The sequence below is a fragment of the Dipodomys merriami genome, unplaced genomic scaffold (assembly GCF_024711535.1).
Source record: "Dipodomys merriami isolate MVZ:Mamm:240054 unplaced genomic scaffold, mDipMer1.0.p SCAF_27, whole genome shotgun sequence".
NCBI classification, from domain to species: Eukaryota; Metazoa; Chordata; class Mammalia; order Rodentia; family Heteromyidae; genus Dipodomys; species Dipodomys merriami.
The window spans coordinates 12,885,044-12,912,402 of NW_027204159.1; the positions used below are offsets into that span (position 1 = coordinate 12,885,044).

The 27,359-nt window shown below is 39.2% G+C and overlaps 1 protein-coding gene across 1 annotated transcript in view; it reads right to left on the reverse strand.

Annotated features, from left to right (window-relative positions):
* Prelid2 (PRELI domain containing 2) overlaps positions 1-27,359 on the reverse strand; it is a 95,031-nt gene that overhangs the window by 48,922 nt on the left and 18,750 nt on the right. Inside the window, exons 2-5 of the mRNA XM_070035997.1 lie at positions 22,415-22,472; positions 19,805-19,878; positions 18,179-18,339; positions 848-953 (exon numbers count right to left, since the gene is read on the reverse strand). Coding sequence (XP_069892098.1) covers positions 848-953; positions 18,179-18,339; positions 19,805-19,878; positions 22,415-22,472 — 399 coding nt within the window. The remainder of the gene's footprint in view (positions 1-847; positions 954-18,178; positions 18,340-19,804; positions 19,879-22,414; positions 22,473-27,359) is intronic.

Sequence of the window (27,359 nt, forward strand, 5' to 3'; positions counted from 1 at the left end):
GCATATAAGCATGCATAAAGAATACACTGAAAATAATGCCAGTGCAAGAATATAGGATAGTTAAATGTCCTGTATATTACCATATAAGACAGAGAAAAGAGAAAAGATCTACATAAAACATGATATGCCAGCATCAGAACCAGCCAAGGGTCTCTGAAGCACCATCAGAGAGGCCCTTAGTTTCTTCTACAAACTATAAGAATAGCCATGGACTGGGAAGGTAGCTTAGTGGTAAGTGCTTGCCTAGCATGCATGAAGCCTTGGGTTCGATTCCTCAGTACCACATAAACAGAAAAAGTCGGAAGTGGCACTGTGGCTGAAGTGGTAGACTATCAGCCTAAAGCAAAAGAAGCTCAGAGATAGTGCCTGAGTTCAAGCCCTAGGTCTGGAGGGAAAAATAGAATGGACATGTCTCAATATTTTTCTTATCCAGGCTATATGATGGCAATATCTACTTCAAATCCTTATGAGAACCGAAGAAAAACTAAGTAAAAATTCTTTCAATATTCAGTACTAAATAGTATACACTCTATAAACATTAGCAATTATCTTTTCTATTAAACTGTTGCTATATTCATATAACATAATTATTCTGATTATTTCTTGTAATTAAACTATAAGTATTCAACATACTATCACCTATTCTTCATTGGCATATGTTTAATTTAATGGGCCAGAAGTAGTGCTTGAGTTTTACCCTGATTTGCATTTAATAATAATTATTAAGAAGAATTGGTTTTAGATATATTTGTCTATTAACCAGATTTTTCTTCTTGTGTGTCTTTTTATGTCTTATTCATTACTGTTTCTTAAAATGAATGTTGGCTCAAAATGTAAGCAAGCTTACCTTCTGGGCTCCCTGTCTTAAGAATGTGCTGGCAAAAGTTTCCAAAATACAGTTGAGAAATCCAGCCCCTGTGATGGAAATTCTCCCTCTTTGAGTAAACTCTGTCCTGAAAAAAAGAAATAAAATTAAAAATATAACGTGGAGGTTACTACATTTGGAAATATAAATTATAGATATTTCTAGCAACACAATTCCAACTTACAATACACAAAAAATAATATCCATCATAATTGTCTATTGCAACAATAGATACTATTTAAAATTGGCTCACAGTTAAATAAACAATAATCATGAATTAAAGAATATCCATTTTGTGTTGTAAAGTACTCCATCACTATTGAATGTGAAGGGCCAGGGTGCAATGGTGCACACCTACAATCCCAGCTACTCAGGAGGCAGAGATTTATAAAGATCATGGTGGAAGGTAATCCCTGTCAAAAAGTTAGTGGGATTTCAACAAATCAGTAGGAGTTCAACCAATAAGGATCTGGTGGTTAGGCATGGCGGTATCTACCTGTCTTCCCAGCTAGATAGAAAACATAACAGAAGAATCATGGTTAATGTTAGCCTGGGCAAAACCAAAAGACTTATCCCAAAGTAACTAAAAGACAAAAGCTGTTGGCTCAGCTATTCATGGTAGAGTGCCTACATAGCAAGCAAGTACTAGGCCTTGAAGTCCATCTCCCAGGATAGATGAATGGATAAATACATAGATAAAGATACATACACTTATCAGCCTTATGAGCTTGGGTTAGTTATTTAGATTCTCTGTGACTCATTTTTCTCACATATAAAATAGTAATAATCACAGCATGTATCTCCTTTTTATACCTATTATGAACAAGGAATTAGTACATGTAATAGCAATATAGGAATGACTGACATAACTTGCTTTTATGAAACATTAGCTTCTGATATTAAAGCAGACAAGCAGACAAAGACAGAGATAACATTGTCAGAAATCTGGAATGACTTCTTTAATCCTTGACTAAAGAAGAGAATGAGAGAGAACAGATGTGCTGCCATCCCCACCAGTATTAGTTATCAAATTTCTATCAAAATTAATTATATCCATCTCATAAGACAGAGATTTCAACTACTCTTGAGAATGACATAAGTAAGACACAAAACAGGAAGCCCCAGCCCTCCTTCCCCAATGGAGACTCTGACTTAACAGAAATACGAAACCAAATTGCCTTTGCAAGAACTCCAAAAACCAATTAAGAAGTGTCAGCACCCCAGGTGAATGCAAAAGCCAAGAAGAGCTGCATCAAAACATAATCAAGTCTGTTGCATGCACCCAAGGTAACCTTCTCCTAACCAAAACAGCATTGCACAATTAGGAGAAAAACTCCTAGCCTCTGGCTTCTCCATCAGGACAGAAAGAGAAGAGATTAGCGTACATCCACATTCTGGCTTTGTAAGGGGGAGGCCTAAGCCATTGACTTAGCAAGAGTCATAAGGGGAACAGCAAGCAGTAGACTTGGCATGCCTGGTTGCCACCAGAGTAAAAGCAAACATGTTACTTGTTGTAACATCAGAAAGCCTGCAGTGCCTTGGACAGACTACCAAAAGGATCACTGATTATGGCTCTTGAAAATAGAGCAAACTTCCTCGAGTGGAAAGAATCACACAGAAGGAAGACAGGTCCTCAAATGTGTCAGAAGCCCCTAGAGCTCTAGCTGGGCTGACTGATGAAGGTCTTCCTCAGTACATAAAGACTGGGAGAGCCAGATTTTCCCCATACGCCCAAAGTTTAATAGACGAATACAACACACACAACAAAACAAGAAAACATGACCCAACCATAAAACCAAATATCTAGAAACTAAGCTTAAAAAAATAGATCTAGCCCAGTGTGGGAGGCTCACGCCTGAAATCCTAGCTACTCAGGAGGCTGAGATCTGAGGATCAGGGTTCAAAGCTAGACCAGGTTGGAAGTCTGCGAGACTCTTATCTCCAATAAACCATCAGAAAACCAGAAGTGGTGCTGTGGCTCAAGTGGTAGGGCACTAGCCTTGATCTGAAGAGCTCAGGGACAGTGCCCAGGCCAGAGTTCAAGCTCCACAAGGGACCAAAAAAAAAAAGAAAGAAAAAGAAAAAAACAGACCCATATATGAACTTCCTGACAAAATATTTCGAATACTCTTCTTTAAAACAGTGAACTAAAAAAAAGAACACAGATTATTAAATTAAATCAGGAAAATGATGGCATGAAGAAAAAGAAATAGAAAAGAAACATTAAAAACATACAATGTTTGACAAGAAATGTACTCAATGCCTTACTCAGGTAACTGTAACCCCTCTGTACAGCATCTTTACAATAAAATAAAAGAAACAAAAATTCAGTTGTTGAAAAATGGCAGCTTTATCAAACAGAAAGAAGCAACAAATTTAGCTAGGTTCAGTGAATCACATCTATGTGATCTATACTTTGGAGGGTGATGCAGAAGGATATCAAGTTCAAGGATAGCCTGGGCTACCTGGCATGACCCTGCCACAAAAACACAAAACAAGGAAGTGGTGCTGTGGCTCAAGTGGTAGATTGCTTGCCTTGAGCTGAAGAGCACAAGGACAGCGCCCAGGCCAGAGTTCAAGCCCCATGACCGACATAAAAAAAAAAAAAAACACAAAACAAAACAAACACAAAGAATGAACCAAAAAAATTGAGTCAGATAAGCAAAAACAAACAGAATGAAGAAAAGTGACAAGAACTAAGATTTATGGGACATCATCAAGGAGATCATTATATATATTATGGGAGTCTCAAAAGAAAATGAGAACAGAACAGAAAACCTGTATAAAGAAATAACAACCAAAACTTCCTAAGCTCAACAGAAGACATAGGATACAAATTAAAAAACCTCAACAAACTCAAATTGGTATCCAAAGAGATCCACACCAAGACACACTGTGAGGAAACTCACAAAGACAGAATACTGAAAACAACAGAAAAGCAGTTCATCATATATCAGAGAGGGAGCTTCTATAAGATTGTCAGTAGACTTTTCAATAGAAACTTTACAAGTCAAGAGAGAACTAAATAATATATTCAAAATGCTGAAAGGGAGAAAGGTACAGATGGCTCACACTTGTAAACCAAGCTACTCGGGAGGCTGAGATCTGATGATTGCTGTTCAAAGCCAGACCAGGCAGGAAGTCTGTGCGATTCTTAGTGGGCGTTGAGCAAATAAGCTCAGGGACAGCACCCAGGCCCTGAGGTCAAGCCCTTGGATTGGCACAAAGAAAGAAAAAAAAAAAGAAATGCTAAAAGAAACATGTACAAATCCTTCAAAGAGAAGAGAAGAGAGATTATTTGGAATAAGAAAGGGTGATAGAGTGTAACTATGATCAAGGTAGTTATATGCATTAGTGAAAATGTCAAATAAAACCCATTATTTTGTGCTATTAATATACACTAATAAAACACAGGAGAAATGACAACTTACCCAAACACACAAAAGCTGAACACAGGCAGCATCATAAACCCATAACTTTGCCACATTCATCTGTTCACTGTGCTGACTGCACAGCTAATAGATACTAAGCATCCTACTGAGTGCTAGAAGCCATTGCAAAGGAAAGAATCTCTATCCGCTGGATCTGACTAGTGGGAACAGCGGGGCACATGTCAGCAAATGGCGACAAAAGCCTTCCACCAGAGCAAAAGCACAAGTCAACCACAATGCCACCAGAAGAAACCCAAGCAAAGAGGCAGAAGGCAACAGAGACTGTTGGAGGAGTCATGTATTATCTAAAAATGCAGTATAGAATATGGGCCTGAGAAGTCTTCCCACATCTTGCCAGAAATTCTGGGGCAAAAGATAGATGTAAGAGATATCAGGAGATGAGGCTGAAAGAGGAATTAAGAACCACACTGAAAATGGTCTGGGGCTTTGAAGTTGGATTTTAATCCTGAAGGCAACAGAATTCTCTCCTGTCTTCTGTCTTCAAACACCAACGTCACAGACAATAATCAATGAGCTCAGAGAAATAATAATAATAAATAAAACACCTGTGGCTAGTTAATAGTCAACGGTCATTTACCAGACTTACATAACTATAAACCCCCTTTTTAATAACAAAACTATAAACCCCCCTTATAATAACAATTTTAAAAATGCATGAGAAAAAGTATTCTGAAAAAATACCAGATCCAACAAGCTATGGCTATAATCGAAATGCTACTAAAGACTTTTTTTTGAAAGGAATGACACTGATCAAGATATCATAGCTCTAAGCTCCTTTGTTAAATGGCAACTCCTTTGTATACCTACTTAAAAGGTAATTTTTATTGTTATTATAAAGATGATGTACAGCGGAGTTATAGTTACATGGGTCACGTAATGAGTACATTTCTTTGTGGACAGTGTCCCCCTTTCCCTCCCATACTCACCCACAAGTTGTATAGTTCATTTTCCACATAATGTCTAGTGAATACGACTGTAGCATGTGTTCACTCTTTGACTCTCCATTTCTGGGTAAAGATAATTTTTTTAAAGAAACAAAACTTTTTTTTTTCAGTGCTGAGCATGGAACCCAAAGCCTCACACATGCCAGGCAGTCATTCTAGCGCTCACCTACACCCCCTGCCCATGACCTCTCCCTCAGATCTTCTCTCCAGTAACAGCCTCTATACTCAGTATTCAGATCATGTACATAGTGAAAGAAAGCCTTTAGAACTTCTTCCCCCTTCCCCCCTCTTTTTATTTCCTTCTCCATGTCCTCTCTCTCACACATACACACACACACGTACACATACACATACACACACACAATTATCCCACCCAATCTGACACAAATACTTTCAGTCTAAGCAGCTTCTAAGATTTAAGCCTATTTAAAATGATTTTTCTCTAGTAAAACTATATCCTAGTGACACTAATCTCTCCTGTCTATTCCTGAGTAGTCAGAGTAGAATGTTACAGTGATTTCAATATTTAAAAATGAAAAGTTGAGCAGTCTCCCATTCTCAGGAGAGATGAACTCTTCAGTTATCAAGGCAAGTGTAGGCAAGAGATTAATAAAAAGTCTCCCTGGCATCATATTTCAACCAGAATTTCTTTCTGCAGCTTTTGCTAGAGGGATGAGGGGTGAGTCTTCAGAAAAATAGGATCAGAGCTTGTCCACATATCAGAGAACAATGGGGCATGCCCTCAACATCAACCAGATGAGCATTTACCCCATTATATTTTAAGAGAGTCAGAGAAAAAAAATAATCAACCCTTGGGGCTGGAGGTGGAGCTCAGGTAATAAGAAGAGTAGCAGCCAATGAGTGAAAGCAGCAGATACTGAGTTCTAGTCCTAGTCTTTTTTTTTTTTTTTTTTTTTTTTTTTGGTCATTTGTGGTGCTTGAATTCTAGGCCTGGGCACTGTCCCTGAGCTCTTCAAATCAAGGTTAGTACTCTACCACTTGAGCCACAGAGCCACTTCTGGCCTTTTCTGTTTATGTGGTGCTACGGGATTGAATCCAGGGCCTCATGCATGTAAGGCAAGCACTCTACCACTAAGCCACCTTCCCCTCTAGTCTGAGTCTTGAAAGAATAAAGAGAGACAGAGACCGACGGACAGACAGAGACAGACAGAAGAAAATGTTATACCTTCCCTCAACATTCACAGACAAAGCAAATTAGACATTTTCTCTTTGCTATACATCACAAACTTAAATCCTTTTCTAGAATTAGACTACAAATTCTTCTATAAAACAAAGCAGATTATACAATACACAGTTTCAGCTCAGAGAGGGTAAAAGATGAAGGGATATGGGGGATGTATCCAAGGATGGATGGATGGAAAAGAGCTACCCAACAGATGACACACACACACACACACACACACACACACTGAGTTGTTAACAAACAGAATCTGGGAATTTGAAGGAGAGAGGCTACTTATTTATTATGTCCTTCTGTGCATCATTTTAGGAATATACAAAAAGTTTTCTATAGAAATAAATGTTGGCACTGTGCTATCAAGAACCATTTTTGGCAAAGTTGCTAACTTTGGGCCCACCCTTCACTTAAAAGAGACTTTAAGTGAGATGACTTTAGCTCTTGGATTTCCTTTCTTATAATATAGAATCTCAGTACTTCAAGCCTTTTGTCCTGAGCCTTTCTTTTCACCACAGCTTTGAAATGTATTGTGTTTCACTCAAGAGATAGGACAATTTGGATTTTCCTACACCTGCCTTTCATCCCTGTAAAGCCTACCACCTCTGAATTCTTTACATGGCACTTTCCAGAACATCAAAAGCTTTTCATGAGATTCTGTCCTGAATTATTGACTGGCTAGGTAGAGCAAATCTTTGCCTAATTGTTTTCATGATGGGAATTTAATTAAAGCATCTGTGAGGAGAGAGAAAGTGGTTCCACTGATATTCTTCTTGAGATGATACCTCAGTTATAACCACAGTGTTTGGGAGTTTACGTAACCACACAGAAAAGGGAATAGTAACCCCAAAGGAAAAGCAAGGAGGGTCAGTGGCAGGGTCAGCCACTGCGTGAGTCCCTGGAAATCTAACACTGCTGTAGACACTGCCCAGCTCCCATGCACAGCCACCACACCACTGTATGGTCTCTCCATGCCATCTGCCTGGCACATTTGTGTTATAGAACTGCACTTCCTCAGAGAACCATTAATCTATAGAGCCTCCAATAGATGCCATGTGTGTGTGTGAATGCCGCATTAAGAGATATAATATATACATATATATTTATAAAAAGACAAGCCAGACACATGTGGGTGAGATAACACTGATCCATCTTACAGACAAGAAACTGAGATTCAGAGACAAACTTGCCAGGCGTAGTAAGGTGCACATGTAATCTCAACACTCAGAAGGCTGAGACAGAAGGAACATGAGTTTCAAGCCAGCTTGGGCTATATACTGCCACACTATCTCAAACACACACACACACACACACACACACACACACACACACACACACGCACACACACACACACACACACACACACACACACACACCAAAAAATAAAAGAGGGAAACTTGCTGAAGGTCACACAGAAAAAAATGGCAGGCCACTCTTTGAATCAGAGAGCTAATTTCAGATTTCACAGCCTTTCCCATAATCCTAGCACCTGGAAAAATGCCTATTCAATGAAAGCTGACAGATACTGTGAGCTGGTGAGCAGAGCATCAAGGCATACAATCGTCTGTGAATGGGGCCAACTGGATGCTTGTCTCCTGCTATCAGGCCCAGTACAGGAATCCCACGCATGGTGGGTCTTGCAGATTTATTATCTGTCACAGAGGGCTTATTCAGTTCATAATGGCCACACACTGGGCTGAATATTCTCACAACAATGTCTTGAAAGTCTGAATCACCTTCAACACTACACACAAGGCCCAAGGGTCATGTTCCTGGGGACTTTTCTAGAACCCTTAGGAATCTGTGCTTCCATTTGGCAATAACTAATAAAAGCCTGAAAGCCCTTCAGCCCATAAAAATCAACCCAGAAAATCTGCGTCCAACAGATTCATCACATCATTCTCTGTAAGAGCAAATAATTGGAAACAATACATATGTCCAATAACTTGGACACTTAATAAAACAACTGTAATAATAAGATACCATGAATACACCTGAATAGCCATTTGAAAAATCACTAGAGGCTGGGAATGTGGCTAAGTGGTAGAGTACTTTCCTAGCATGCATGAAGCCCTGAGTTCGTTCCTCAGTACCATATAATCACAAAAAGCCAGAAGTGGTGCTGTGGCTCAAGTGGTAGAGTGCTAGCCTTGCGCAAAAGAAGCTCAGACACAGTGCCCAGGCCCTCAGTTCAAGCCCCAAGACTGGCAAAAAAAAATCACTATAAATGATACATAAATAATGAGAGATCAGAAATAGGTATCTCATGCCTATAAAGGATTATAGGCTAATAAAGAGGCTAAAATCCAGAGGATGGAAGTTTGAAGCTGGCCTGGGCAAAAAAGTCCTTGAGACTCCATCTGTAAAATAATGAGAAAAGGCCAGGCTGGAGGCATGGCATAAGTGGTAGAGCATCAACCCAGCAAGCAAGGCCAGAAAATAGAAGGCCCTGAGTTCAAACAACAGTACTGCCAGGTATTGGTGGTTATAATCCTATCTACCCAGGAAGCTGAGATCTGAGGATCACAGTTCAAAGCCAACCTAAATAGTAAAGACTCTTATCTCCAACTAGTGGTAGAATGCCAGCCTTGAGCACAAAAGCTCAAGGACAAACACCTAGGCCTTGAGTTCAAGCCCCAGAACCAGCACTAAAAACAGGACTAGCAAAATGATGATGATGATGATGATGATGATACATCCAAATGTAGTATGAAGGTAATGTAAAGGCAGAGAGCTTTGTGAGGAAGATGCTATATTGATGCTGGGACATCTTTCTGCAGAATAAGCAGATGAGCTGTAACAACTGCAACATGCCAATCTGACAGAAAGATGCTGCTACTCACAGACACAGTGTTGAACAGATTCCATTCAGTATATGCCATCTCACTCCCTTATTCCACATGAAGATCAACAGCAGGTAAAACCAATCTACCAGAAGTTAAAGTACAGATGTCCTCTGACTGGCTAACTGGGAATGGTGTAGAACTAAGAAGAGCAAGAATATATCCCTTATTTTCACTGTAGTATTTCTGTTTGACATTTGTCCTGGGTCTTGAACTCAGGGCCTGGGCATTGTCCCTGAGCTTCTTTGTGCTCAAGGCTAGCACTCTATCACTTGAGCCACAGCACCATTTCTGGCTTTTTCGGTTTATTTGGTATTGAGGAATTGAACCCAGGGCTTCATGCATGCTAGGCAAGCACTCTATCACTATGCCACATTCCCAGTAATTTCTGTAAAACTTTCCTACAGTAAACATGCAATAAAAAAAAAAAACTTGGGGAAAAATGGTAAAAAGTTAGTTTAAAATACTTTTAAAAAATCACTAATGGATTCATAATTGAATGGACAGAGATTTTCCAAGGAACTCTTAATTTTGCCAACTAGAGCATGTGAGGGCTCAGAGATTTTCCTGTCTCTGTATAAGAGCCTACTGAATCACCTCAGGCAAAGGGAGGAGGAAGGGACCAAATAGCTCAGGTCGACTCCTTCTATCGCCACAATTCTCTTAAGGTCAGACACACAGAAAACAGACCAGCCTCCATCCCTAGCACAGAAAACAATTTAAACTACAGCAAACCTGGAAGCTGACCTCAGCTTGTCAGTTCTATTCTCTCTCTCCATACCTAGCTACAAATATCATCTCTTGTGATGATTTCAATAGGAAATGTTCCCCAAAGATTCATGCTTGAAAGCTTGGTTACAAATGCCATGTTCAGGGTGGGGGGCAGGGAAAGTGACTGGATCAGGATTCTCTGACCTAAATCAGTAGATTGGTCCATTGATGGATTCATAATTGAATGGATGACTAAGAGAGGAAGTACAAACTAGGGAAGCCGGGACATGATTGGAGCCAGTAGGTCACTGGGAGTGAGAGACATCTGTTTCCCTGTCTATCTCTATCTCTGTCTGTCTATCGTCTGTCTGTCTGTCTGTCTGTCTGTCTGTCTGTCTGTCTGTCTGTCTGTCTGTCTGTCTGTCTGTCTGTCTCTCTCTCTCTCTCTCTCTCTCTCTCTCTCTCTCTCTCTCCCTCCCTCCCTCCCTCCCTCCCTCCCTGGTTCACTTTCCTCTCCCTTTCTCTCTCTTCCCCCCAGCTGCTATGAAGTAGGCAGCTGTCCTTTGCTACATGTTTCTACAGTCATGTCTGCCCTACCACAGGCCTAAGACCAAAAGAGTCAGCAGACCATAGACGAAACCTCAGAACAAAAGGCAAACAAATCTTTCCTCCTGTAAGTGGATTTTTATCTCATACTTCATCACTCTGACAAAACAAACAAATTAAAAATAAATAAATAAACCCACAGTCCTGACAACAACCCAGCAGGTGCTGATGCACAGCCTGGCAGAGGCAGATCCTGAGGCTAAGCAGGTTACCACTGTGTTCCTCTCAACTGTCTCAAGATCTTTAGGCTGTGTGCATTTTATCAATGTCTAGTTGATTAAAAATGTTATCATTCTAATGCTAAATTTTCATTTATAATCGATGTGAAAGTTAATAAAAAGGAAAAGGAAAAGATAAGTATTCAAATGTTTTTTTTCTCTTTCATGCAATTGTTTCTAACATATTTATAAGATGATTTTTTGTTGCTTTATATGTCCCTCCCCCCCCCCAGTATAACCCCTGCTCTCACTGTATTTGATGTTGGTATAATTTGTGGAGGGGAAGGGCAAAAACAAATCGTTTAAATAGGGATACAGGTGACCCATTGAAACAATGAGATGTACAAGTCATTATGTCAAAAAACGAACTTTGGGCTGGGAAGGTGGTTCAGTGGTAGAGCGCTTGCCTTGCATGCATGAGGCCCTGGGTTCGATTCCTCAGCACCACATAAACAGGGAAAAAAAGCCGGAAGTGGCACTGTGGCTCAAGTGGTAGAGTGCTAGCCTTGAGCTGAAGAGCTGAGGGACAGCACCTAGGCCCAGAGTTCAGGCCCCATGACCAGAACCCCCCACCAAAAAAAAAACAAACTTTACAACTTTGGCTGGGGGGGAAGGGGGGAAGATGGGAAGAGATGGAAAGGGGAAACAAAGGAGGAGGCAACAATGCTTGATAAGAAATGTATTCATTATCTTGCCCATGTAATTGTTACCCCTCTGTACAGTATTTACACACACACACACACACAGATCTTAAATGTTAAAGAATGTTGTTCTCTTGAGCCAAACATGATTGCTTCTAGTGCAATTATTATTTTCTTCTTCAGTAAAAATAGATTGTTTTTAATGCAGTACCTTTAAAGAGTTATTCTACTTTGAAAACATTTATTCATCATTAGTTCCAACTTACATTTATTTACTATTTTATATTTCCAAACATACAGCAGAACTAATTGTCATCTTATTAAATCTTCAGTTGGGCACCAGTGGCTCATACTTGTAATCAGAGCTATTCAGGAGGCTGAGAGCTGAGGTCACAGTTCAAAGCCAACACAGGTAGGAAAGTCTGTGAGACTCAGACCTCCAATTAACCACTAAAAAAACAAAACACAAAAACCAATACAAAACAAGAAAAGAGGTATGGCTCAAATGGTAAGAGCATCAGGCTTAAGCAGAAAGAGCTAAGGGATACAAATCAACCACTGAATTCAAGCCTCAGTACTGGGGGAAAAAACATCTTTACATCACTATTTGATAGAGCACAAGCCAACTTTTCCTATAGTCAAAGAGCATGTGAGAAACCCAAGAAGCACTTAGAAGAGCGGACTCCACAGCCCTTCCTCAGGAGTCCTTCCAGATGGCATTTCCTACAAAATCTTATCCTATCCAAGTTTCCCAAACTGCCCTTGCCTTTTGTTCTTTTTCCCTTCCCTCCTCATCCTCATCTTGGTGCAGAAGCACTGTCTGTATTCTGTGAGGATTCATCACCTAACACACAGCCATGGAGCATCCACTGTGAGCCACCCCCCATGCCAGATCCTGGGGAGACCATGGTACACACAATCTCCAAAAGTCAGAAAGCAGCAGTGAGGAACCAGAAAGATGGCTGAGTATCAGAGGGCAAATGGGAGGGCCAGGTGTCAAATCTTCACAGAAAAGGCCATTGGCTTCGACTGTCATCATCGATGATGTATTCTGCTAACTGATCACCCTCTGGGTACAGTGTGAGGACAGGGAATTGTGTTTTGAGACAAAGACAGTATTACGTATGTACTCAGGCTATAGATAACTACATCCTTTAGCACCAGGACTGAGGTTTGAAAATAGTTCCTGAGTAAAGTTACCAGAACAAGAGAATGATCATAAAAGCAACTTCGGAGGTCAATCAAAAGCCCAACACAAAGAAGCTACCTAAATGCTAGGTTTGCTCCTAGGGGGTGAACAAAAAGAAAAAAACAAGATTCCAAAATGGGGGTAAAGATGGATACACAAAGAACAAAGCTCAACAATTATCTGCCCCCCCACCAAATACATGGATTATAATACCTGTGATTTATCAGCTGCTTTCATGAAACCTGGGATTTCTTTATGTTTTTTATTGTAAAAATATTGTACAGAGGGGTTACAGTTACATGAGTAAGGTAATGAGTACATTTCCTATTGAGCATTGTTACCTCCTCCTCTGTTTTTCCTCTACCATTCCTTCCCTCCCCACCTCCTCAATTCCCCCCCAGTTGTAAAATTCATTTTCAACATAGTGTCTTGTACATCTCATTGTTACAATGGGTCAACCTGTATCCTTATTTAAGCATTTTGTTGTTTCCCTTCCCCTCCCCAAATTAGAGAAATGTATATACAAGATGCAGGGCACTGACATCAAATACAGTGAAAACAGGGGCTATACCATGGGGAAAGAATATACAAAAGAAACAAAAAAAAATCACATTGTAAATTATAAATACATTAAAAATAATAGCAAGAAAGAAAAACCACTTGTGTCCCTATCTTGGGGTTCATTTCACTTAACATCACCTTATCTGGTCAGATGTACATAGCTTTTGACCTTTTCTGCTTGTCCTAGACATACACTAGTTATTGCAGGAAACTGTTGGACCTATGTTTCTTTGGGCCTGGCTTACTTCACTTAATATAATTTTCTCCAAGTCTTTCCATTTCCTAACAAATGGGTCAATGTCATTCTTTCTGATGGAGGCATAGAATTCCATTGTGTATATATACCACATTTTCTTGATCCATTCATCTACTGAGGGGCATCTGTGTTGGTTACAGATAGTAGCTATGGTAAATAATGCTGCAATAAACATAGTTGTGCTGGTAGCTTTAGTATCACCTTGTTTGTGAGAAACTTGGGATGTGTTAACCCACAAATTTAAAACTCAAATATCACAAAAAAATGATATACTGATTTAGTAGAATCAGTAATATCTATATGAGTAATTTCAATAATAACATAAATAATGAAGTTATTAAACTAATCACTTGCCATAATAATGTTTGGTTATGGTGAAAGGACAGTTGATCCTTTTGACAAGAATATGATCATTATTGTGTATGTGTGGGGGTGGGTATGTGGGTGTGTGGGTGTGCCAGAACTATTGTCTGAAGTCAAGAGCCTAGCATTATCCCATAGCTTTTCTGCTCAAGGTTGGTGCTCTACCACTTGAGCCACAGCTCCACTTTTTTGTTAGTTAACTGGAGAGTTTCATGGACTTTCTTGAATGAGCTTGCTGTGAACTAGATCCTCAGACTTCATACTCCTGAGTAGCTAAGATTACAGGCATGAGGCACCAATGCCCTGCTTGTCTATCTTTAAGGATTATGCTGTTTTGGAAACATATCATGTAATAAACTCAAGTCAGATGAAGTTTTATTCATAGTATAACTTAAAATTAAGCTCCAAGTATAATAAAACTCTATTAAAACAAAGGAAGCATAAAGAGAAATTCTAAACTAATAAATAGATAAATATATTTCAGAGGGCATATATAAATTAAGAAATTAATAAGCCTAACTCAGAATACAGAAAACATGATTTTCCATTTTTTTCTCCTAAACAAACCTAAAACGGTCAATTCTCTATTTTCCAAAGTAAATACTTGTGCCCTGCTCTATGTCATAAGTAAAGCATATTTCCACAAGAGTTCACTTTAATTTTATTTTTGAAATTTCATTTTCATTTTTGATCTTAATCAGATAAAGATTCGCTTTTCTATTTTCTCATTTGCTCCAAGAGTCTTAATGCAAAGCAAGAGCAATAGCCTGGGTGCTCTGACTCTAGGCTCTCAGGCTGTTGATCAAAGCACTCCTATCTAGGCTCAGTGGTAGACCACTCACTCATCTAGCAATGGTTCATCTCCAGCATCAAAAATGAGGTAATTAATTAATAATAAATATAAAGCATCCTTTTGATGACCTTGGCCCTACAACTACAGTTATTTATTTATTTGTTTTCTTTGCTCCTGGGGCTTGACTCTAGCCCTGAGCACTGTCCCTGAGCTTCCGGCTTTTTGTGAGTAGTTTATTGGAGATGAGAGTCTCAGGGACTTTCTTGCCTGGGCTGTTTTTGAACCATTGATCTTCAGATCTCAGCCTCCTGAGTAACTAGGATTAAAGGCATGTAGTACAGTAATTTAAAGAACCAAGATATGAGAAAATTCTGTCCATGCCAAATACTGATGTTCACCCCTGAATATTATTCTCTCCAGTGCTTAAATCTCATTCTGAAACTAACATTGAAGGTTCCTGGTCTCATGATCCTAAGGACTGTGTACAGAGCAAATGCATGGAGCATGCTTCTCAGGAAAGGGAAATGATTACAAATACTCTTTCTATGGGAAAACAAATGCATATTGTAGATTCGAATATTTAAAAACCATGCAAATTTGTTTTGAGACAAGGTCTTACTATAAAATCTCAGTATACTTTATAGATTTCCAGATTCCTACCTCACTCCTTAGCTCAAGATGCAGCCACCCCAAGGTGTCTCCTAGGTCCATATCTGGGTTCAATGGCTATACCACTTTTGGACAAACTGTTTATCTAGGACTGAAAAGCTGCACTGAAAAGATCTAGCTTTGACCTTGATATAGTAGGTACCAATAAATACTGGCATTAGCGATTAAAAATAAAAATAAATAAGCTGGGCATTGGTGGCCTCACACCTGTAATCCTAGCTACTCAGGAAGCTGAAATCTGAGGATTGTGGTTCAAAGCCAGGCAGGCAGGAGACGCTTATCGCCAATTAGCCACCAAAAATCCAGAAGTAGAGCTAGGGCTCAAGTGGTAGAGAACTAGCCTTGAGCAAAAGAAGTTTAGGAACAGCACCTAGGCCCTGAGTTCAAGTCCCACAACCAGCACCAAAAACACAACAAAAAAAACATATAATCTCTAAACAGAAATTTCATTTGTTCAACCTACCTTAAAAGGCAGCTGAAGCTGGCACTAGTAGCTTATACCTGTAATCCAGATACTCAGGAGACTTGAAGTCTGAGGATCCTGCCTAGCCCAGACAGACAATCCAAGAGACTCATCTCCAACTAACCAGCAAAAAGCCAGAACTAAAGTTGTGAATCAAGTGATAAAGTGCCACCCTTGAATAAAAAGGCAAAGTGGCACTGCAAGGACTTAGGTTCAAACCTTAGTACTAGCTCGTACACACACACGCATGAGCACATGTACGCATACACACACACACACACATACACACACACACACACACACACACAAATAAGTGAGAAAAAAAACAGGGACAGTCATTATAGCATTGTCACAGCCAAAAGTTCAGAAACAACCTAAGTGTCAATTAGGAATGAACCAAAACTACTATGTAAACACATACCACCCTAGGTGAGGACTTGTCTTTTTTTCCATAATTGGTTAACATTTTTATGAGGCACACCATCATTTTTTCCAACATCAAAATTACTTTTTAAAATAATGTTTATGAAATGAACTAAGTGAAAGAGTTCCCTGAAGGATATTTTCCCTGGGAAAATATAATAACTATCAGAGATAGTTATTATAACAGATGAAAGTTCAGGTTAGCTTTTGAACTGGCCAATAGCCAAAATTCCTTGCTAAATTTCATACTAAAATATAAAGTAGATAGAGATCTATTTGGCATAAAATCAGACAATTCCATTGTTTCACTATTATTGCAAACAAAAGATCTCTGTTCTCTGGTCACAGCCTGTGTACTTATTCCCAACCATCCATGTTCTCCGTGACCTCAAAAGCAAAGTAATTGCTCAGTGGTTCTGTAAACCCAGTCCTGATGCTAAGATCTGGCATTCTCATCCATCCAGTGGAAGGCTGGAGTACCTATGAGTATCATGACATTCCTATGATTGGAGAAAGCGGTGGTTAAGGATAACTTCGAGCTTTGGGAGTTTTAGTTAATGTGCTCTTGAAAACTTTACCATTTCCATTAAAATGATAGATGCATAATAAAAACTTGAAGCCACATAGAACAATAACAAAGAAAATAGTAAATTATCCTCTGAAATGACAGCTCAATAATTACTATCAACCGTACTTGTGGTAGTTTACTTTTGTTTGAAAATGTACTTTCAAGAGCTGGGTATGATGACACATGCCTGTACTATCAGATACCCAAAAAGTTGAGGCAAGACTATCACTTGAGCCCACAGTTGGAGACCAGCCTAGGGAACATAGTGAGGCCCTGTCTCAAAAGCAAAATCGTTTTGCTAGTACCAGGGTTTGAACTCAAGGCTGAGCACTCGAGCCACATCTCTAGCCTAGTTTTTCTTTTTCTTTTCTTGCCAGTCTTAGGGCTTGAACTCAGGACCTGGGCACTGTCCCTGAGCTTCTTTTTGCTCAAGGGTAGCACTCTACCACTTGAGCCTCAGCACCACTTCTAGCTTTTTCTGTGTATGTGGTACTGAAGAATCAAGCCCAGAACTTCATGCACACTAAGCAAGCACTCTACTACCAAGCCACATTCCTAGCCCTACCATAACTTTTCTATGGATAATTAGAGATAGAATCTCACAGTCTTTTCTGCCTGGCTTCAAAACACAGTCCTTGAGACCTCAGCCTCTCAAGTAGCTAGGATTGCAAATGTGAGCCACTAGTGTCTGGTAACATTTTGTTTTTGTTTTATCTGCGGTTTTTTGTTGTTGGGTTTTTTGTTGTTTTTTCTTTTTTTGGTCATGGGGCTTGAACTCTGGGTCTGGGCACTGTCCTTCAACTCTTCAGCTCAAGGCTAGCGCTCTACCACTTGAGCCACAGCGCCACTACTGATAACATTTTTTTAAATCTCCCAAATAATTAATGATTTTTAATCTATCATGCTGGCAAAAGTTAGAAAAGCATACTAATGTAAGTGCTAGCCATGATGTAGGGCAATGTATACTTATATGTTGTTAATGAAGGGAAATTAATGTATTAACACATTGGAGGGCAATATATGTCTGTCTGCCCCTCAAAATCCTATGTGGAAACGTGTGTGTGTGTGTGTGTGTGTGTGTGTGTGTGTGTGTGTGTGTGTGTGTGTGTGTGTGTGTGTGTGTGTGTGTGTGTGTGTGTGTGTGTGTGTGTGTGTGTGTGTGTGTGTGTGTGTGTGTGTGAACTTTAACACACAGTTGAAGGTAATAGGAGATGGGACTCTTTCCCCAGGTCATCTGGGTAGATCCCCACTCATCCGTTAGTGTTGCCCACGGCAGCCACTAATCTACTTTCTGTTCTGTGCATCTGCCTACTTTAGACATTTCAAGTAAATAGGATCTATGTGTGTGTGTCACACACACACACACACACACACACACACACACACACACACACACACACACACACACGGGATCTTACCAATTTGGATTTTCCATGCTTTCCCGGAAGACAGACTCTTCTTTCATGGATGCATACTGGGTCCAAGTAAGGCAGTGACTCCGGATAGCCATGTTTCTTTCCTGAAGATTGAGCCATGATTCCTCTTCTAACTGGATACTAGGTACCTTTAAAATGCTCACCTGTCCAACAGAAGGAGAATGACTTTTTCAATGCAGGAAAAGCTTGTTATAAAAGGAGCTGTGTCTAGAACTGTGTCCAGGCTTGGGTAATAAAGAAGACAAGCAAAACTGATATACAGATGGCCTTGAGTCCTTGATAATCAAACCTACCATAACCTTACTAAGAGCTGGAGAGGACATGCAGATGGCTCAGGATTTATGTTCTTGTGCTGTCCCTGGCCTGATTTCCCTAAGTGCTAAATACTAAGCAAATTATCAGCCATCCTCCTTCACATCTCCTCTAGGGCTGGCTGTGGCCTCCTTAAATTGATAGATTCTAATCGAGCCCACTTACAGGACCATGTGCAAGAAGCTAGCAGGTGAAATAACTTCATTTTAAACTCTGTGCAATGCCTCAAAGTGTGTGCTCTCCTAGATGAAGACGACATGGAAAACTACAAAGGCAGAATTGTACAAGTCAGAGCTATATCCTTAAATTATTTAAGAATTGAGATACAAGACAAAGTTGAATGCCTTTTAATAATAGATTCAAGTGAGTATATAGGGCAAAGGAAGAGTATGAACTCTGTGGAAAATGCCAGTAATAATTTCCTTCTACTGTGTAGCACATTTTATTGAAAAATAAAAGAAAGTTCATTTGCATTGTTATATTAGCCTTCTTTCCAGTACGAATGTGACAGAGTCTTTTAACCCATGATTAGAAAGTGATGAAAGATACCTATGTACTGCACAGCAATCTGATCTGCAAGCTAAGCAGCAGGCACCAAGCTGAGTCCTATGTAACCATGCAGAATCTCTTCCGGGTTGACAGAACCATCCCAGACATTTCTGAAAGTACCTATCATGAGATCTCCTCTTCCTAATAATTCAAAAAAGAGCCCAGTCAACAATCCCTTAGGGCTCAAAAAAGGTATTTAAATAAGATTTCCACTCACCTTTTTCCAACCAAGAATCACCAGAGTGCTTAAGGGTATCAAAGAGAGAAATCAATTGACTATCATGGAATTTTATCTATGATGATAACATTTTACAGAAACACACACAGAAAGACTACCATAGAGCACTACAAATATTGCAGTCTCAAATAACTATTGTTTCTCACAGTAAATTAAAAAGCAAAGCTTTCACTTCCTTATTAAAAATGAGATAAATATCTTCCAACTTCTGATCTGTCTTATCACAATCATTTCTAACCATGAACACGCTAGAAATGATAGTCACTTCATATATAATGCAGACATTGTCCTCAAAGTAATCATAAAACATAGCTACCTCCATCAAGACCCTTCAGAGGGGACAGACTTAAACATCCTATTTCCATAGCATCTGCTAAAGCTGATTGGTTATGAAGCATTTCCTTCTCTAAGGAGCTACAATGTGGCAGGGTAGTGAACCCCAACACACCTTTACATCAGGAAACTACCCATACTGCATCCACTGTGGTTAGATTTTGAACTGAATTTACCTTCCTTAAAATTTCTGGAACCACGTTCCGACAGATTGCAATTCTCTTTCTATAGATGATTCCTGTTGATTCATCTAGAAAAAGAAAATTTTATACTTACAAAAAAATTACTTAACAAAATGTACTGTTGTCTTTAAATCAAGCTCCATTTTTCTTTTTTTAATTATTTTATGTTTTTTATTGTAAAATTTGTGTACAGAGGAGTTACAATTACATGAGTAAGGTAATGAGTACATTTCCTATTGAGCATTGTTACCTCCTCCTTTGTTTTTCCCCTACCATCCCTTCCCTCCCACCTCCCTAACTCCCCCATCCCCACCCTGCAAATTGTAAAGTTTGTTTTCAACACAGTGTCTATACATCTCATTGTTACAGTGGGTCAACCTGTATCCCTGTTTCAGCATTTTGTTATTTCCCTTCCCCTCCCTAAATTAGAAAAAATGTATATACAAGATGCAGGGCGTCAAAGTCTACATGTAGATTCCTAGAGAAAATGTTTAACTTTTTCAAAACTCAGTTTTCCTGACCACTTCATCTGGGCCAGATTACATATTCCTGATCTGTGATCAAAGAATAGGAGGAAAATAGCAACTCAGAATGTACATGTGAAAGTCCAGAGTAAAAAAAATTTTTTAATCACAAATTGTTCAATATCAATGTCAGGTCAATACCACTGTCCAATGACAGTAGCTAATGAGCCTTTTGCTCAACCCCAACAGACCATGTGTGAGCAATAACTGGAAAGCCTGATTCTGTATTTTCTATACCACCAAGCATAGATTTCTGACTTACAAAATGTGCGCCTCTAATTATATTAAACATATTCTTCTCGCATAGAGGAGTGATCAGAAGCATTCTGTTCTGGGCAGAGGTTTCTTAATTTGAAGCAGGCAAAGTAAATGAACACAAATTAATGTTAGTTAAGAAAAAGAGGCAGAAGTCTAGAAACAGATAAACTGTGAAGTACTCTCATTTCCTCATCACACTACTACCATGTTTCTCAAAGCTCTGACTATGTCAACTTCAACTTCTGTTGCAAACATGGGTAGCTGATGAGAGCACCAGAAACTCTCCATGCATTGGAAGTCCCTTTGGCCATCTGATACAATGTTTGCAGCACATACACATTGGCTACACTCAGAGGCAAAGATACCCCTGACAATGAAAGAAATTATAACCAACATTCCTATTGTTTTCTATTCCATCTTCACAGCAACCTGAAAACAAGATCCTTCGGCCATCTGGGGGGTAGGGGAGGTAATGTGTGTGTGCCAGTAATAGGATTTGAACTCAGAACCTGAGTGCTAGCCTTCAGCTTCTTTACTCAAGGCTGGTGCTCTACCACTTCAGCCAAAGCTCCACTTCCAATCTTTTGCTGGTTAATTAGGGACAAGAGTCTCACAGACTTTCCTGCCTGGGATGACCTTAAACTTCAATCCTCAGATCTCAGCCTCCTGAATAGTGAAGATCACAGTCGTGAGCCACCAGCACCAGCTTACAATATTCCCATTTGGAAGATTAAAAAAAAAAAAAACACGGCCTCCAAATAGTGCATAACTAGTAACAAAATCAGGACTTGAAATCAAATTTGTCTCATGTCAAATAACAAGTTCCTCCAACTCTACGTGTAGCTAAATGAAAAAGGTTCTTTTTGTAATACCTTTTAGTCACCAAAGTACAGAAAATACATTCACAAACGAGACAGCTTTATGTTTATCGGTCACAAATCACAACACCTTCAAATACTAAGGAGGCAGAAGAGCATGTTGGTCAGGGACATGGTTGTCTGCATGGGTTTAAACATTGATTACGGAGCACTGATGGTTCATCCAGGTCCAACAGTGACCGTGACAATGTGTCCACTGGGAATAGGGTTGCAAAGAACAGTGGAGACAACCACACCCAGGGGTTTGTAAAGGGTTCCTGAAAGAAGCCAGATGATAAATAATTTAGGTTTTGTGGGCCATAAGGCCTCCAATGCCAATTTTCAGCTCTGCTGTAACAGGGAGAATGCAGCCGTAGACAATAAATGGATGGGTGTGGCTGTAGTCCAATAAAACTTTATTGACAAAATAGGCAGCATGAGCCATAATTTGCCAAAATTCAGTCATAATTGCATAGTCTAATCATTGTATTGTCCCATTCCATCTAGAGTCAATCAAACTTTATGATGGGGTATTGCTATCTGACCTTGGGCAAGTTATTTAGTCTCTCCGTGCTCAATTTCTTCATTCATTAAATAGGAATAATCATAAAACATATCTCAAATATTCCCAAGATAAAATAGGTTAAAAAAAAGTGAGTGCCTGGCACATATTCAGTTCCTAAAATACTACCTGGTTGAAATTCAGTGTAGTACAATCTTGTCATCATCTATTAATGTAGAAAGTGACAAGAGCACTGCTTTAAGCTATACTAAGACACATACACGCATGCATACACAATCATACCGAGGACCATATGCACACAAAGCATGCACCTATACACACATACACACACACATGCATACATGGCACACACAAATGTGCACATGAACGCATACATCTTTACAGAGTCAGTATCATTTAACAATCATCACATAAATGATGGGGTTACATTCAGAGGACTTACCTTTTTTTTCCTCCACAATATTTACAGACACAACGTTTTTATCCATGGGGTTCGGGTACTAAATAAAAACACATAAAAGAAAAATTATCATTTATCTTTCATTATAGTAGGAACTACAACTATTCACAGGAATACTAAACTATCAGTCAAGCAACCTTTAAGGAAAGTCTAGTTTCAATCAACACTCTTAATTTGACCACCTGGGCCTGGACTTGTTTGAAATCTAGGGAAAACTTAATTTATATCCAACCTAACATACAGAGGGGGAAGGACATGAAGCTAATTAAAAATAATTACAATTAATACTGGACCTGTCTAACAAGTCATAATTGTCCTCTGTGCCCACACTGTGCTAAATGCTTCGATTGTATGATCTCGTCTAAACTTAACAGCTACTCTCTGGTGGAATGATATCATTATCCTCATTTTTCAAAAATGGAAACAGCATAACGTTTGGATTGTTTGAGAGCCACCAGCTGGCTCCTGGTAAAGCCAGAAAACTAAATCAGTCTTGTTTCTCACTGAGAAATTTTTTCACCAATGTCCTACACCACTGCCTGTGGCTGAGTTAGCAAATCAGAATAGCCATCTTAATATACTAACCAGGTTATATCATAAGTGCTCAATCAATATTTGATTAGCTTATTTTATTCTCTTGAAAGACAGGTTAGATATGACAAGATAGACCATAGCTACCATTTTTTTTTTCATCCGAGGCAATCTCAAACAGTATCTCAGTTAATTCTTAAAATTACCTCACAGAAATAATGCTATTTTCCCCATTTTATAGAAAAGAAGGAAGGCTTTAGCTAAGACTGGTGGTGGGCATCTACAGTCCCAGTACTCAAAGAGGAGGCAGGAGGAGTTACTTCAAAGTCGGCCGGTGTTAGTAAGACCCTGTCTCAAAGGGTCTGACTCTGATTCAGATTGGATAAATTAAATAATTTACTCAGAGTGGCTGAAGAATAATGAATCTGGGTAATATAATTTACCCTGGAGACTGCCTTTCTCCAAAGCCTGCTCTCTAACATACCACAGAATCACCTCAGAGTTACTCTAACCTAATAATCCTTCCACTATTCAGGAAAGGGTAGCCACCTTATTCCAGGGTTTTGAGAAAGTCACTTCGGGAAGTAGGGTAGCTAAGGAAGAGAGAGAGACAGAGACAGAGAGAGAGAGAGACAGAGAGAGAGAGAGAGAGAGAGAGAGAGAGAGAGAGAGAGAGAGAGAGAGAGAGAGAGAGAGAGGCTTCCTGCTTCAATGTGTGATAAAGCCATAAAGGAAATGAGTTGAAGTCTCCTCATCCAGAATCCCTGATGAGGTGCCTCTCTGAATCCCAGGAAAGGGAACAGAACAGTATGAGTGTGGGTCTCTCTCCTCCCACAGCAGCTATATGCACCCTATGTCTGTGTGTGTTTTTTGTATATGGCAGGCAGACAGACAGAAAGACACATTTTTCAAGGTATCTGTGGCCCTATAGGCACTTGATTATATCAGCTGATTATATCAGCTTTCCAAGGAAGAAGCATTGTCTATTTAGGTCTCTCCTGTGTCTCCACTAATCAGCAGTTTCTGGCACGTAAGAAGCACTCAATGGCTACTTGCTGAATGAATAACTGATTTGGAAAATGGGCCTTGCTGGACTCAGGGATTGAATTAGGAGAGCCTTCCTCCCCAGGGATGAATGTAGGAAAACAGCTCACAACTCTGTGGCCTCTTCACATTGTCACATCCCCTGTGTGCACACACATCCACACTTTCATTCCCACAACTGCCATTGTGTCCACTAATGAAAATCCTGGTCTTCATTGGAATAGAACTGAAGACCCAAAAATGAACCCACAGACCTATATAGCTTATATATAGACCTATATATAGCCACCTAATCTTCGATAAGGGAGCTAAAAAAATAGACTGGAAGAAAGACAGCCTCTTCAGTAAATGGTGCTAGAAAACTAAAACTAGATCCTTATCTATCACCCTGCACTAGAATCAACTCCAAATGGATAAAAGACCTCAGAGTCAAAGCAGACACCCTGAAAATATTACAAGAAGGAATAGGAGAAACTCCCTGGCACACGCCAAAATTTTCTTAATAAAGACCTAGAAACACATCAAATCAAAGAAAGGCTGAACAAATAGGATTGCATGAAGCTGCAGAGCGTCTTAATGGCAAAGGACATAGCTAGCAAGATCAATAGAAAGCCCACTTTTTGGAAGAAGATCTTCACTAGCCATACAACAGACAACAGCCTCATATTGAAATATACTTAGAACTCAAAAAATTAAATCCCCCAACAACAAATCCTCAAAGAAACAATTGTCCAATAAATAAGTGGGCTAAAGACTTAAAGAGAGACTTCTCTGAAGAGGAAATAAGAATGGCCAATAGACACATGAAGAAATGCTCAACTTCTCTGGCCATAAAAGAAATGCAAAGCAAAACAACATTGAGATTCCACCTCATCCCAGTTAGAATGGCTATAATCAAGAAATCTAATAACAAATGCTGGAGAGGATGTTGCCAAAAGGGAACCCTACTGTATTGTTGGTAGGAATGTAAACTTGTTCAACCACTTTGGAAAGCAGTATCGAGGTTCCTCAAAAGACTCCACATAGAGCTGCCACTTTTGGGCATTTACCCAAATGATCACAAACAAGACCATACTAAAGCTACCAGCACAACTATGTTTATTACAGCATTATTTACCATAGCTAAGATATGGAACCAACCCAGATGCCCCTCAGTAGATGAATGGATCCAGAAAATGTGATATATATATTTATTTATTTATTTATTTATTTATATACACAATGGAATTCTAGTCCTCCATCAGAAAGAATGACATTGCCCGATTTGTTAAGAAATGGAAAGACTTGGAAAAAATTATATTAAGTGAAGTAAGCCAGGCCCAAAGAAACATAGGCCCCATGGTTTCCCTGATTTGCAATAACTAGTATATGTCTGAGTCAAGCAGAAAAGGTCAGATAAGTTGATGTTGGGAAATGAACCCCAAGAGAAGTATTCAAATGTTTTTTTCTTTCATGTGATTCTTTCTATCATATTTATAAAATGATTTCTTTGTTGTTTTTTATGTCCCTCCCCTACTATATAACCCCTGCTTTCACTGTATTTGATGTTGGTATAATTTGTGGAGGGGAAGGGAAAAAACAAATCGTTTAAAAGGGATACAGGTGGACCCATTGCCCAATGAGATGTACAAGTCCTTATATCCAAAAATGAACTTTACAATTTTGGAAGGGGGAGGAGGAAATGGGGGGAGAGGAGATGGGAAGGGATAGGAATGGGAAACAAAGGAGGAGGCAACAATGCTTGATAAGAAATGTACTCATTATCTTGCCCATGTAAATGTAACACCTCTGTACAGTATTTTCACAATTAAAAATCATAAAAAATAAATAAAAATAAAATAAAGAATACAGTTTGACCCATTGTAACAACGAGATGTACAAGATACAATGTTGAAAACTAATTTTATAGCTTGGGGGGAGGGGAGAGAGAAGTTTGGAGAGGTGGGAGGGAAAGGATAGCAGGGGGAAAAAAAGGAGGGAGTAACAATGCTTAATAGGAAGTATATTCATTTCCTTACTCATGTAACTGTAAATCCTTTGTATAGTATCTTTACAATAAAAATATATTTTTTTAAAAAAAGAAAATCCTGGTCTTTAAAAATGCATGAAATCAGAATGAGGAGGTGGGGAGGGAAAAGATATTGGAAGAACAACAAAGGAGGGAGTAACAATTCTCAACAAGAAACATACTCATTAACTTACTCATGTAACTGTATCCCCTCTGTATAGCATCTTTACAATAAAATAAAATTTAAAAAAATAAAATAAAAATGCATGAAAATAGCCGATGCTGGTGGTTCACGCCTATAATCCTAGCTACTCAGAAGTCTGAGATCTGAGGATGGCAGTTCAAAGCCCGACCAGGAAGGATGTCATTGAGACTCTGCCTCCAATTAACCACCAGAAAACTGCAGGTGGTGCCATGGCTCAAGTGGTAGAGTGTTCGCCTTGAGCTAAAGAGCTCAGGGACAGTGCCCAGGTCCAGAGTTCAAGCCCTGCAACCGACCAAAAAAAAAAAAAAATGCATGAAAATACCAATCCATTCCTTCCTTCATTTTAGCCCTAAAAGACTCAAAATTATGACTGCTTTCTTGAGTTTCAGTCCTTCAAGATATATGTCCAGGTCTGATACTGTGTTCCCAGCAGAGTACAAGTTCACTGATAGTGCTCTTGCAAGAGACATCAGAGACTCAACACAGGTGTTCTGACTTGTATGTGCAGGTGTGTAAATTATCATGTGCATATTAACATAATACAAGGATTCCCTTTGCTACATTGCAATTCAGTAATTATATAGCATAAATGCATCCTGATTGGACATCACAAATGCACTCTAAGTTAGGGAGATTACTAATCTAAATTATGTAAGAGTTGGAAATGTGATCATCAGAGAAGCAAATTGATAAAACTTTGCAAGTTCTGATTACTTCCCTAAATTATTCCAGTGAAATTCCTAAAGATGATAAACTCAAGCATCTCACTTTTACGTAATTTTAATATTTTTATTAAGACAAGGGGTAGTGACAAATGATAATAAAAACTCTGAAGCTATTCTTCATTTGAATTTCTTGAGGACATATTGTGCCAAATACTGCTGCAGGCACTAAAGATAAAGTAATGAAACTCAGAAAAGCAGACTCTCAGCTGACATGTAAGTAGGGGGAATAAATAATAAAGCACATCAGACCAGATCAGGAGAAAATAAATCAGACGGAGGTATGACAGACAGAAAATCATGGAAGAAGTCTTATAAAATACTTCATTAGCCAGTGTTTTAAATAATCAAAATAAAATAAATGTATTATTAGCTATACACAAGAGACCAGGAACTATTCACTCTAGCCAACAATCA